A 12689-nucleotide genomic window follows, 5' to 3' on the forward strand; every position below is an offset into this window, starting at 1 on the left:
GCTGCTTCCATCGTCTTCAACTGAATGCAAGGTGTGTGTCGGTGCACACGTGTTTTTGCGAATCTCAAAGCAGCTCCTCCCTTTCATTATGGAACTACGTGGTGAAAATATGTTGGAGACCCAGCTTTACTGCTATCAGAGGTGCTACGACCTTTTCAACACTGAGATCTGACGGATATTTTGCTGCCATGTGACTAAATTTAAATCACATTCCATCTTAAAAGGTTTCCCAGCCTGAGTTTCACTTGCTGTCTCACATAAACGAGCCTGACGCCATGGAAATGTAACCCAGGCAAATCTCCCTGCTTCTCAGTCTGCGCCTCCGCCTTCTCTGTTTCCAGGTTGCTACTGAGCTTGTTTGGTGTTTGTTTACTGAGTTAAAGCTGATTGAATTCATTTAAGCAAACAGTTGAAGGCTTGTAGTTAGTTAATTTACAAAAGTCTCTACTTAATTCTGCAGTTTTCTTTCATGACAGGCAAAAAGTCACATGGATGATGTCACATTTATCTCCGTTTGCCTCACAACCCTTTTTATTTGCAGTTTGTGTGCACATATATAGATATAGCTGTATTAGGAAACATGAAGTAGAGCATGATTAATATTTGCTGGCCTAGTTTTCATGGGGTGAAAAATCTGTTTATTGTGAGCTGGTCTGAGGTCAGAGTAACATCCCAGAGGCTGGTCACATGAGTTAATCTGGCGAAATGTTGGCCATGCAGACTGACAGCATTCCTGCCTGCACACCTCTGACTTTATGTCACTTAATATATGATCCAACAAACAGACATGCTTGAAAATGTGTTAATCACAGGATACATACGGCTGTTTAAACCGTCCGCTATAACTTCAGTAGGACTCCTTATTAATAGCACAAACATATGTTGTATATCTTTAACTTGTTTTGATTAATTAGTAGCTGTTTAACTGTTTAGATCAGGACCAGGAAGCTTTATTAACAAGTTGAACAAGTATTTCGGTATTTATGTGGGGAAAGTGCACGTGGTACCCACTCCAAGTACTTCGGTGTCCTTGTCACTGTGAAAGCCAACAGACACTGTGTTCAGTATCTCCCGTCTCTTGTCAGCAGTTATTCGTCATTTAGTGGCGACACTGTTGTTCTGTCAGATGACTGCTTATTAATATTTTATGTCTTCAATCATTTAAAAAAAGTTTTTGCAGAATGAGAAATATTTTTGATTTAATCTTTATGTAACCAGGATGTCGAGTTTTATTATTCTAAATCTAAAGCAACTAAATGTTAATGTGTTGTTCTGTAAAAGATTGTAAAACAATGCAATATTTAATATTTTTCGTCCTGTGCATCACAACAGAATTTTTTTTTCTGTTTGTTTGTTTTACAGAAACAAAGACAGCATGTACCACGCTCTGACCTACGCCACCATTCTAGAAATGCAGGCCATGATGACCTTCGATCCTCAACACATCCTAGTTGCAGGGAACACCATGAAGGAGGCACAGGCTATCTGCCAGAGGTGAGACTTTGTCAGTTAACTGATAAAATAATAACCAGCTGACTAACAATGACAGGGTCTCTTTTTTTTTGTTAGTTCCTCTTTAGCCAAGTCAGCTGCGGAAGTTTATTTTGTCTCAACCCAAAATTGAACAACTTAATGAGCTCTAGTTTCGGTAGTAACATCCTGAGACTGTTCCAGCTCAGTAAAAACAATATTACTGAAGCCTCTGTGAGAATCCATCGCAGAGGCTTTTCTTAGGGCACCACATATGATTAGTCATCTTATAAATACATGTTTATTTCGGCCAATCTGATGTCAGAGCTGCAGTTTCTCTGCTCATAGGAAACTTACCGCACACTCAGCCCTTTTTCTTTTAGCAACCTCATCGTGCAGCGTCTCAGCATCCTGTGTTTAGATGAATAAGGCTGAGTCACGTATCTGAAAGGAAACATGATAGGAGGGGAAATGCAGGGCAATGCGACATAAGGTAGGATTGTGTGTGTGTGTGTGTGTTTTAAACTGATTAGAATATTGGGTGATGTCGTTTTGTGTTTCTCCATCAGGCAACGCAAGAAGTCTTCCTTTTCAAAAAACTTCACAGAAGGTCGGTACAGTCATGCTTACAAATGAGTCTGTGTGTTATTCCTAAAAACAAACCAAGGAAACAGATGTTAGTCTGACAATATGCTCGAGCCAGAGGTTTCCCTAAAAAGAGAAACCTGCTTGTATTTTTTTTTAGTCCAGTTTAATCGTTGAGGTTTTAATAACTTTAGCATAAAGTTATTAGATGATCATTAAATGATTCTAAATAATTAAAATGTTTAGACTTTGTAAGTGTTTAAATGTTTCAGTGTTTGCTCCATGTTAAAGTAGTACCTCTGCATGTGCCTCTGCATGTGCCTCTGCATGTGCATGTGTGTGTTTGGTCATTATGCTGGAGCCCATGTGTCCATGGGAGTGTTTGATTGGCGATAACTGTGGTACAATCGATTTCACTTCAGAGGAGCTCCATGCTGAAGTTTGTTACGCCGAGTGTCTCCTCCAGAGGGCAGCGCTCACCTTCCTTCAGGTCAGGAGGCTTACAGCAGCGAGTGCTACTGATGTGTTTGCCACCGTCACTCATTTTCTGTTTTGTGTTTTTAAACTCATTCGTGCTCAGGATGAAAACATGATCAGTTTTATCAAAGGAGGAATCAAAGTGAGGAACAGCTACCAGACTTACAAGTGAGTATCTCCAGGATATCCATGTTTCCATCCCTGTTTCCTGGAAGACCTTTTATTCTTCCATCAGGACTTCATCGCAGCTTATTCCCCTTAATTTTCTTATATCTTAACCCCCTCAGAGAGCTTCACACAGTCCTGCAGTCCTCCGGATACACTCATGGTGACAACCATGGGCATTTTGAGGGTGGCGTGAAACTGGGAGTGGGAGCTTTTAATCTAGTAAGTAATAGTTTGCACTTGTGCCTCATTGATTGACTTAATTTTGTGATGCTTGGTTAACAAAAAGGACACCAGAAGAGCAGAAGATTTGCATAAATTAAGAGCTGCTCCAGCCTAACATGGCGATAGCTGCAAGAAATCCAACATAATTTGTTCAGCATCTGTAATAACAATGAAATGCTCTGTAATTATGTTTCTGACCTTTTCATTTCCACTGCTTGTTTGCTTCCTGCAGATGATTTCCATGTTGCCTACTCGGACACTCAAGCTGCTGGAGTTTGTCGGTTTCTCTGGTAATAAGGTAAGCGTTTCTGAGAAGTCAGACTTCTGACATGGCGCTCTCTAACAGCTTTGGTTAGCGATATTTTGAGAGCCGATACACCCTTCCGCTCTGTTTGAAATGCCTCTTTATGAATCAGAGACTGAGAAGTGTTTCGAGAACTGTAAGTGCATCTGTGGTAGAACTCATCACACTACTACTAAGATGAGTTTGTTGTGTTATTTTTCATGGAAATGTGAAATGAAACTTGCAACCATCAATGAAATGATGGTTGCTTTGATAATAATGAGCAATGACTATTTCTCTAAATTGTGATCGCCAGTTGTAATTACATCAAGCCATCATATCAGCACCTCGGTTGACCTTTGAATATTATCATCATGACTGATTTATCTTCTGGTTATGAACATGCAAATACTGCATTTCTTGTATTTTGTACTTGCGCGTTTTGCACACAGGCCAGTTTGTGAGTCAGAGAAGTGGTAGACAAGCAGACGCTGTTTTATCCCCAGAACACACTGACTAAACACAGAAGATTTTCCCATAACTACTTTAGTGTATTCTCTGTGTGCTGGTTTTACTGCTAATTGGCTGATAGATCTTCCACAAATGAAGACTTAATGCAAACTCAGAAAATGTGTACAATTGTGTGTGTTTATATAGGAGTTTGGTCTCCAGCAGCTTCAAGAGGGCTCAGTAGAAAGTACATTCAGGTCCTTCCTGTGCAACATGCTTCTCCTCTGTTATCACACGTTCATGAGCTTCATACTAGGTGAGCAACTCACCCACACACGCGCATCTGCAAATTAACACTAAAAGATGCAATCTGAGCTGGGTTCCTTCTGACTGTCTCGCAAAGGCACTGGAGAAGGAGACGTTGAGGATGCAGAAAAACTGCTGGAGCCATATCTTAAAAAATACCCCAAGGTATGTCAGAATGAATGACTGTGTGTGCTTTTCAAATGTTGCTATGATTGTTTGTGTCATTCTCACAAACATACTGTGTTTGTCTTCATCCAGGGATCCATCTTTTTGTTCTTTGCTGGTCGGATAGAAGAGATCAAAGGCAACCTGGATGCTGTGAGTAATTTATTTTCCCTTGGAGAAAGTGTGTGTGTGTGTGTGTGTGTGTGTGTGTGTGTGTGTGTGTGTGTGTGTGTGTGTGTGTGTGTGTGTATTTTTAATGCATATCAGTAATGTATTTAAATCTTGTATTTTGTAGTTCTGTTTATGTCAGTATATTTATGTTTTTTGCACCATGTGAGAGAGTATTGCCTTCATCTTTTAATCCTTACATAATGACAATAAAGTCTTAAATCCCGAATGTTGAAAATGTGAAGTACCAGAATGAAAATACTTACCAAATCACCTCATGTGGAATAAAGGTCATAACTATTTTTTTCTGTATTTTGCTCATTTTTCTAAATATTGATTGCCAGTTTTGTGTCCTTAACTAAAATACTGATAAAGTCAAATCATCTCTTCTGCAAACATATCATATCAAACATATTCGTATCATAATTTAGTGGCATATGTTTGACAAACAGCGATTCTCAACCTTTACGTGCCTTTCTTCCAGGCTATCAAGCGTTTTGAGGAGTGCTGCGAGGCTCAGCAGCAGTGGAAGCAGTTCCATCACATGTGCTACTGGGAGCTGATGTGGTGCTTCACATACAAAAGGCACTGGAAGATGGCCTACTTCTACGCTGAGCTGCTCAGCAAGGAGAACTCATGGTCCAAGGTGGGCCACCATAATGTGGGATGTGAATCTGAGCGGGCAAAGTAATAAAAAAAATGTAAAAGTTAGTGAAGTCAAGATAAAAAATAAATAAACAACAACCGTGGTGCAAAAAACAAAAATCATTGTAAATAAAACAAACATGATATGCTTAAAAACAACATTACCAGGATAGAATACGGATCAGACTGGTTCTTAGTCAAATGAAATGCAATTAAATACAGTTAAATACTTTCTTTTCTTTCGGCTGCTGCCTGTAGGGGTCGCTATAGAGAATCACCTGCCTCCATCTCTCCCTATCTCCAGCTTCCTCCTCTGTGGTCTTCCTCTTTTCCTCCTGCGTGGCAGCTCCATATTCAACCAGATTATCCACTGTCCCTCCTCTGCACATTCCCTCTTTAACTATTCAGTCTGAGCTCTGCCTCTGATGTAAATATGATTAAATACAGTAAATAATACATTAAATCTTAAGTACAATTTCAAGCAAATAAATATTAAGATTTTTCATAAAGGTTTTACTAAAAAAGGAATATTTAATGTGAGAGGGGAGCTATCCCAGAGCTTTGAAGGTGCTCCTCTATACACTCAATTTTAACATAACAAAACATTTACATTTTTTCCGAGGCTTTAGCTGCAGTGCTACACTTTTTGATTTCATATACCTTTGGTTCCCATTTATTTTTTAATCTTGGCACAGATTTTACTTTTTGACTCAACCCTCCCATATACTCAGATCTGGCAAAGGCACTAGGAGTTCAGTCTTATTACCCGATGAGGTTGAGTTTGTGTCTCCTCTTCTAATTAAACTCTTTACAAATTCCATTTCAAAAGTTCAGGAAAGCAGAGATGATTAAGGGCCACAGGAGACTTTGGCTGTTGAGTGACTGCAAAGAGTCAATAAAGCCATCTATCCATTTTCTTAACTACTTATCCAGTTCAGGGTCACGTGGGGGGCTGGAGCGTATCTCAGCTGTCACTGGATGAGAGGTGGGATATACCCTAGACAAGCTGCAGGTCCATCATCAGACCATCCATCCATTCATCCATTCATCCACCCGTCCGCCCATCCATCCATCCATCCATCCATCCATCCATTTTCTTCGGCTTATCCAGTTCAGGGTCGTGTGGGGGGGCTTCAACCTATCCCAGCCGTCATTGGCTGAGAGATGGGATATACCACGGACAGCCTGCAAATGCATCACAGGGGCTGTTCGAATTAAACTGTGCAGTTATTTTAGCAGAAACAGACATGAACTGTTCTCAGGTCACAAGAACCAAAATCCTTCCAACATATAAAAGCACCACAAATGTGGATGTCCAACTTTTGATTTTTGTCTTTTTTTCCCTCCTTATCTCATTTTCAAAGGAAGGATGAGATTTCATTAGTAACCACGTTTTTCCTTCCCTCAGGCTACCTATGCATATATGAAAGCAGCCTACCTCAGTATGCTGACTAAGGATGATTGCCTAACCTTTGGGGAAACAGCACTTAGTCTGTTCAGGTAGGAATTAAGACGCTGCTGAAATTACTCAGCAAAGCAGAGATGACTCACTGTGAAAGTATCAATAATGCCATAATCGTATCTTCCCCAAAGAGCCTGTCCTTGGTAAATAATATGAGCTAATATTTAAGAATACTGTATAAGGTGTATCAGAGGAGTAATATGACAGAAATTAAACTGGTGTTTTTGACATTAAACTCTTTTTGTGTCACAGATATTCTAATTTTTTATGGTAAAACACACCATTAACGGTGCTCCATGATAAAACATTTGTTTAGACTGTTGGGCTTTTAAAACTGTCTGGAGGATATATAATTACTAAATGCATCTCATATTTCAGGCAGGTCCCAGGGCTTAAGCAGAAAATAGCAGGAAAGTCTTTGCCAACGGAGAAGTTTGCTATCAGGAAAGCCCGCCGCTACCTGGCAGAAAATCCCGTACCTCTTCCTGCTCCTCCGCTGGTGAGCACTGGATGACGCCATCATGCATGTTGCCCAGTAAACATAAATTAAATTAAAGTAAAGCCAAAGACTTTATTTGACATTTGCCTCCTATTTACCCTGCGGTGCAGCCCTGTAAAACGTGAATGTACTGGTTCAGCCAATCAGAATGGACAGTTTATATGTGTGACTCATAGCTCAGACAGCTGTGCTATTCTATCCACAGACTTTATATAATAGGTGAACTTGTGAACTATAATTTTGAAACCTCAACTTTGTAATTTTGGTTGTTTTTATATTTGCTTGACCTGACTGAGACTGCACATTCATACAAGTAGTGGCGTATGAATCAGAAGTTAGTCACTCCCTAACTCAACCTGCTGTGTCATCTATTCTACCCTAAATAGGATCATAATTTACTAAATAAACATTACGCCGTGTCAAATAAGCACTGAAACTAGTGACTGACCATAGCAGCATTAGCAAAGAGGTAATCGAGGGTTGTTATTTCACCAGTGGGGCACATTGCACAGGCTGAACCTGTCAAATGCCACAGCAGTTTGCACATCTGTGCCCATAGTGCTAAAGGTGATTATCCCGAGTTTCACTGCAGAGGAAATGCTTTTTTTGTCAACCTGTAGTAAAAGATTATTATTGATTGTTAGCCGTGCATGATTTTGTGCATATGTTTGTCTGTCTTCTAGGAGATGATGTACATCTGGAATGGTTATACAGTCATTGGCAAACACAAAGACTTAACTGAAGGCATGCTGAAAACACTGGATGAGGCACAGGCTCAACTTGAAAGTCTACCAAGTATGTAAATCCATTAAGCACATTTACAAAGATAATTCTGATTGAAATAAATGCTATATTACAGAAATTAATCCAAACATATTAGAGACGGGTGTTGATGTAGATATAATTGAGATTGTTTGTTCAGAATGACCCAGTCTGTCTTCTGTTTGGTGCCGACTTTTAGGAACGGAGTTCTCCATAGATGATCAGTGTTTGCTGAGCCTCCTGAAGGGACTGTGTCTCAAACACTTGGGTCACCACGAGGAGGCAGAGCACTACTTTACCCTCGTCCTCTGCAAGTAAGACTCTTTCCTCAAAGTGCTTCAGTTACAGAGTCGTCTGATTCAGTCTTTCAGTTGTGTTCTGGTGAAAACAGGTTGACATTTGATTTTTGTTCTCGTCTTCAGTGAAACTCAGATCAAGTATGACCACTACCTGGTCCCCAATGCCCTGCTGGAACACGGTCTGCTGTGTCTGCAGCAAGGCAGAAAAGATGACGCTATCAAACTGCTAGAAACAGCAAAGTAAGTCTTTGAACCAGCAAAGCATATTTAAGTCATCTGTACTTAATAGAATATGTATAAATCAGATACTCTCCCACATTCTTGTTGCAGTGTAATCGAGTGTTAACAGTACATTATGCAGTCATGTGAAAAAGAACGCTTTTCACAGTATACTCCATGATTCATTAGCTGGTAGCACCAATAACTGAATTGAATGGCAGCGTAACTAAGGGAAGGTTCAGGGTCACCCGATTCAGTCCTAAAAATAAGCTTTATCAAAAAGGAAAGTTTTAAGCGTGGTCTCAAAGTAAAGAAGGTGTCTGTTCCCCAAATCCAAACTGGAGCTGATTTCACAGAAGACGCCTGAAAGCTGAACGCTTTCCTGTTTATTTGTTTAATATGGATGTTGAAGGACGTAGGCTGGTCAAAAACAACTCCAACATCCATCGCAGTGTTACGAGAGGACCAGGTGATGCCATCCAGAGTTTAAACACCATATTTCTGAGATTTATGCCCAAGTGCAAAAAACGTTGTTTTATCTGAATTTGAAATCCGGCAATTAGAGGTCACCCAAACCTTTTTAAGGCATGCCTGCACTTTAACTAACTGTTATGTGTCATCTGGCTTCATGGATGGGTAACGCTGGGTATCATCTGCATAGCAATGAAAATGTGTAATGCCTTCTAATAATAAGGACTAAGGGAAGCATGTATAATGTAAATGGAATTAATACTGATCCCAGCACAGAAGCCTGTGGAGCCTCCATAATTACCTTTATTGTGTGAAGTAGGGCTGCCACGATTAGTCGACTAGTCACGATTACGTCGACTATCAAAATCGTCGACGACTGATTTAATAGTCGACGCGTCGTTTGAAGCTTTGTAAGATCACAAAAGACGCAGGAATAAGTAGTAGGATTTAAGAGTGTAATAACGGACTGAAACAGAAGATGGCAGCACTGCATGTACAAGGATGCCAGCTGCCGTTAAACCCCGAAGAAGAAGAAGAAGCTCTGTCCCAGAATTCATAGCGCGGCCCAGCTCAGTTTCCAACAATGGCGGCAGCTAGTTAGTTTTAATATTACTCTTATTATTCTTTCTGGGTCACAAAATAAACGTTTAACATATTTTCAGGCGAGAATGTAGCTGTGTAAACCTCAAATATCTGCTCAGTTTATCAAGACACCACATATTTTCAAAAGCGCTCCGACGTTTTCGGAGACGTCTCTTACCCACTAGCTCGATAGCTAGCCGGGGGCAAGGCTCACTAGAGCCGGACACCCGGCAAATCGTTTTCAAACCCACCGCCGTCTTTCGCTACTCAGGTTAAACGTATATAAGTCACTTAGATAACTTAAAAATGTTATTGTTTGGCTTTTTCCAGTATTTTATTTGTTCCTGAGTAAATCGGTTTGGCTGAGATTAAAGTTATAGTTTTTACACAGCTGAATAAACGTCAAGCAGACAACTGATCATCAGAAGTGTGAGATGCTCGAGAATTTACTCCGGTGTCCTGTTATATTTTAGATAGCAAGGAGTTTATTAAACTTCACTGAAACAATCTGCAAATTTCATTAAAATTTAATAAACTATCATCTTGTCTTTATTTTTAGTTAGCACCTTAAACACTTAAAGCTGTAAGCTAATGATAGTTATATAAGAGCAGATGCTGCTGGTGCAATAAGCTGTATGTTTTACGTCCAGTGGATGATGATCTGATTAGTCGACTAATCGCAAAAATAATCGGTGACTAGTCGACTATCAAAATAATCGTTTGTGGCAGCCCTAGTGTTAAGATGACTCCCCATTGCAAAACAACCTTAAATCATCACCCCTGGCCTCCACCACCGTGCTTGACAGTTAATACGGGGTGTGCTGATATGCTGTGTATGGTCTTGTTTTGTCCAAAGGATATCCTTGTAATTTATTCAGACAACAAACCTAAGTCATGCTGCTACGCTCTACCTCCTGGCAATTCTTCCAAATAAACCATACTTCTTCAATCTTTAATTGTACTGTGATGAACTTTGTCACTAAAAATGCTGAGACTCTCTCAGCATTGCATTGTCTGACTTTGGGGTGCTTTTCCTGGGCTTTTCCATGAGACACTTGAATGCTCCAGGTCACACTTGCTGATGATCAACTAATCTGTTTGATTAGGAACATGTAGTCTTCTATATGATAACGTAGAGTCCAGCCAAAATGTTCATTTTTACATGACTGTACACATGAAACCTTTCATTAAGAATCTCCACTTTTGATGTTTTGAAATACGTCTTCCATTCATCTTCATGGTTTCACTCAGATTTGAGTGTTTTAGGATACGAGATAAAGTTTACTCGACTTTGCTATAAACTTTGGATTTCTGGGGTTCAGGTTGAACTTTCTTGATCTTCTTTTTTTTCTGTTTCAGGCAAAATTACAAAAACTACTCGATGGAATCACGGACACACTTTCGTATACAGGCTGCTTTGCACAAGGCCAAAGGCAGCGGGGAGAACGGTATCCATGTGCCCTCCAGCCCATAACAAACAGAGGACGGCACACTAAGGAAAGACAGCATTTGTCTCCTACAGTCTCATCATGCCAACACACAGACCAGGACAGACCTGATTATTAGGGAATAATTTGTTAGTTTTCATCGAGAGGCTAGGGGAAGAGGCTTTTTCTCATGTGTGCCACCCTTACAGGCAACCACAGCTCTGACTGGCTTCGGTGGATTTGCCCTCTTCCAGAGATATATCCTCATGAACTTTACTTCCTTCTGATTTAAAATGGAGACTAATTATGAAATGTGCCTATATTTATGAAACATTGCTTCTAGCGGGGTCGTCTGTCTAGCACTGTGGCCACCTGTAAGTGGTGCACTGGAGTACAAAACACAATCAGATTTATTTGGTGTATATTCTAAGTTGCCTCTGCTAATACCCCGAGGGTAGAACATTCCCGGTGCAGGGTACTGAGTCTGCGATTTGATGGAGCCAGAGTACCAAACAACCTTTACAGAAATGACTGACACTAGCTTCTCCAAGTCATTTGATCTGGCTGCTGCAGAGTTTCCCATTTTTTGTGTAGAATATAAATGAGCGATTATTTAAAAATAAAAATGACACACAGTGATGTTTTGTTAAGTCCCTGAGAACTAGGAGATTCCTTGTAATTGGTTACTGATCAGCAATATAATCAAAAATGATATGTTGTTTAAATTTTTACACTAAACTTTGGTTTATTCTGTTTGTCAGAGAGAGTGAGTGTTTTATTGCACATTTTCCTTTTTTCCCCTTTTTCTGAAACATATTACATCAGTGGTAGACACACATGTATTTTGTGAGATAGCTCTCTCTGAGTTTCCCTTTGAAGAGATGATCAAATCTAAAATCTTGTTTTATTTATAGTTGCATTTAATGGCTTTTTGCACAGAGCTTTGGAAGTCAGCCAGATATGCAACCTCTCCAGATTAAAAGAAAAAAAATGCCTCTAAGACTTCCTCTAAGACATTTATATACTGTAAATGGCACCTTTTACACAAATTGTCCCGTTTTAAGAGGACAGATGAATGTGTCTTTTAGAAAGGCAGACTCCCTTCTTTTCCCCTCCTGGTGTGTGGGACGGCCTCCAGCAGTACTTGAGCTCGAACAAATGGGCCTTTCATGGCGAGCGGCAAAGTGCTGCGTGCTTGTCCGCCTGCTGCATCTTTAGTAGGTGAAGGAGCTCAGAAGCATCGCAACCACCACAGTCTTCCTGCTTCAGGATCATCTTCTGCTGCTCTTGTATATTACATGCTTGCCCAGAAACATCTATTGAAGCACTTGGATGTTGTAATCACTTCCTGTATATAGTAATCTGGTTATGGATAAATAGGGGTCACCTCTAACATGGTTGGTGGTTAGGTTATTGGAAAGGTTGCGTACTTGCAATAGTGAGTTTAAAAAAGAAATAAACCTGAACTCACATGTTGTCTCAAGTGTTGGAATTAGAGCAGTAGAGCACTGTTGTTTTATTCATGATTAGAGTTCGGTTTAGGATTTAAGATGGCTTGAAGTTCTTTTTTTCTAATGGTGAAGGAAATGCATTCTTATTGTTCTAACAGCAGCTGCTCTCCAGAATATTCCCAAAACCACTCATGTTTTACTTTCAAATAACATTATTTTCATTTTTTGCTCTTTGGGTTTACAACTGCAGTCAAATTCTAACTAATGTAGTGGCATTATCTGCATATTTTACTGGGCATGGCTACCAAAATTACGGAATGACATTCCTGTACATACTGAATGTTTCCGTTGTAATTTAACATGATGAAAAGCAACTACAAATCCAATTTTGTGTTGTCTGGTTTTTCCTTTTAGCCATTTAAGCATAACAAAACAGAGTTTACAGAGTGAAGTGGTGTTAGGTACAGAACAAAGAACTTGATTGTACATCTGTTGCCCTTATATAATCTAATCTGTTAGATAAAGTCATCTTATTTTGTTGAAGTGTGAGACTCTGGCAGTCAGGGATACGAAAACAA

The 12689-nt window shown here is 39.9% G+C and overlaps 1 protein-coding gene across 3 annotated transcripts in view; it reads left to right on the forward strand.

Annotated features, from left to right (window-relative positions):
- Positions 1 to 12497, forward strand: part of ttc39a (tetratricopeptide repeat domain 39A) — a 28801-nt gene extending 16304 nt beyond the window's left edge. For all 3 annotated transcript variants that reach the window (XM_084920913.1, XM_084920914.1, XM_084920915.1), the window contains 16 exons: positions 1363 to 1494; positions 2040 to 2080; positions 2478 to 2545; positions 2636 to 2700; positions 2820 to 2919; positions 3155 to 3220; positions 3863 to 3971; positions 4059 to 4126; positions 4220 to 4279; positions 4779 to 4940; positions 6348 to 6439; positions 6780 to 6900; positions 7584 to 7695; positions 7862 to 7976; positions 8085 to 8201; positions 10593 to 12497. In XM_084920913.1, coding sequence (XP_084777039.1) covers positions 1363 to 1494; positions 2040 to 2080; positions 2478 to 2545; positions 2636 to 2700; positions 2820 to 2919; positions 3155 to 3220; positions 3863 to 3971; positions 4059 to 4126; positions 4220 to 4279; positions 4779 to 4940; positions 6348 to 6439; positions 6780 to 6900; positions 7584 to 7695; positions 7862 to 7976; positions 8085 to 8201; positions 10593 to 10707 — 1543 coding nt within the window. In that variant the 3' untranslated portion in view covers positions 10708 to 12497. The remainder of the gene's footprint in view (positions 1 to 1362; positions 1495 to 2039; positions 2081 to 2477; positions 2546 to 2635; positions 2701 to 2819; positions 2920 to 3154; positions 3221 to 3862; positions 3972 to 4058; positions 4127 to 4219; positions 4280 to 4778; positions 4941 to 6347; positions 6440 to 6779; positions 6901 to 7583; positions 7696 to 7861; positions 7977 to 8084; positions 8202 to 10592) is intronic.
- Positions 12498 to 12689: the final 192 nt, after the last annotated feature.

Source organism: Perissodus microlepis, chromosome 23, assembly GCF_051167445.1.
Source record: "Perissodus microlepis isolate ML-2025 ecotype Zambia chromosome 23, ASM5116744v1, whole genome shotgun sequence".
In the NCBI taxonomy this organism is placed as follows: Eukaryota; Metazoa; Chordata; class Actinopteri; order Cichliformes; family Cichlidae; genus Perissodus; species Perissodus microlepis.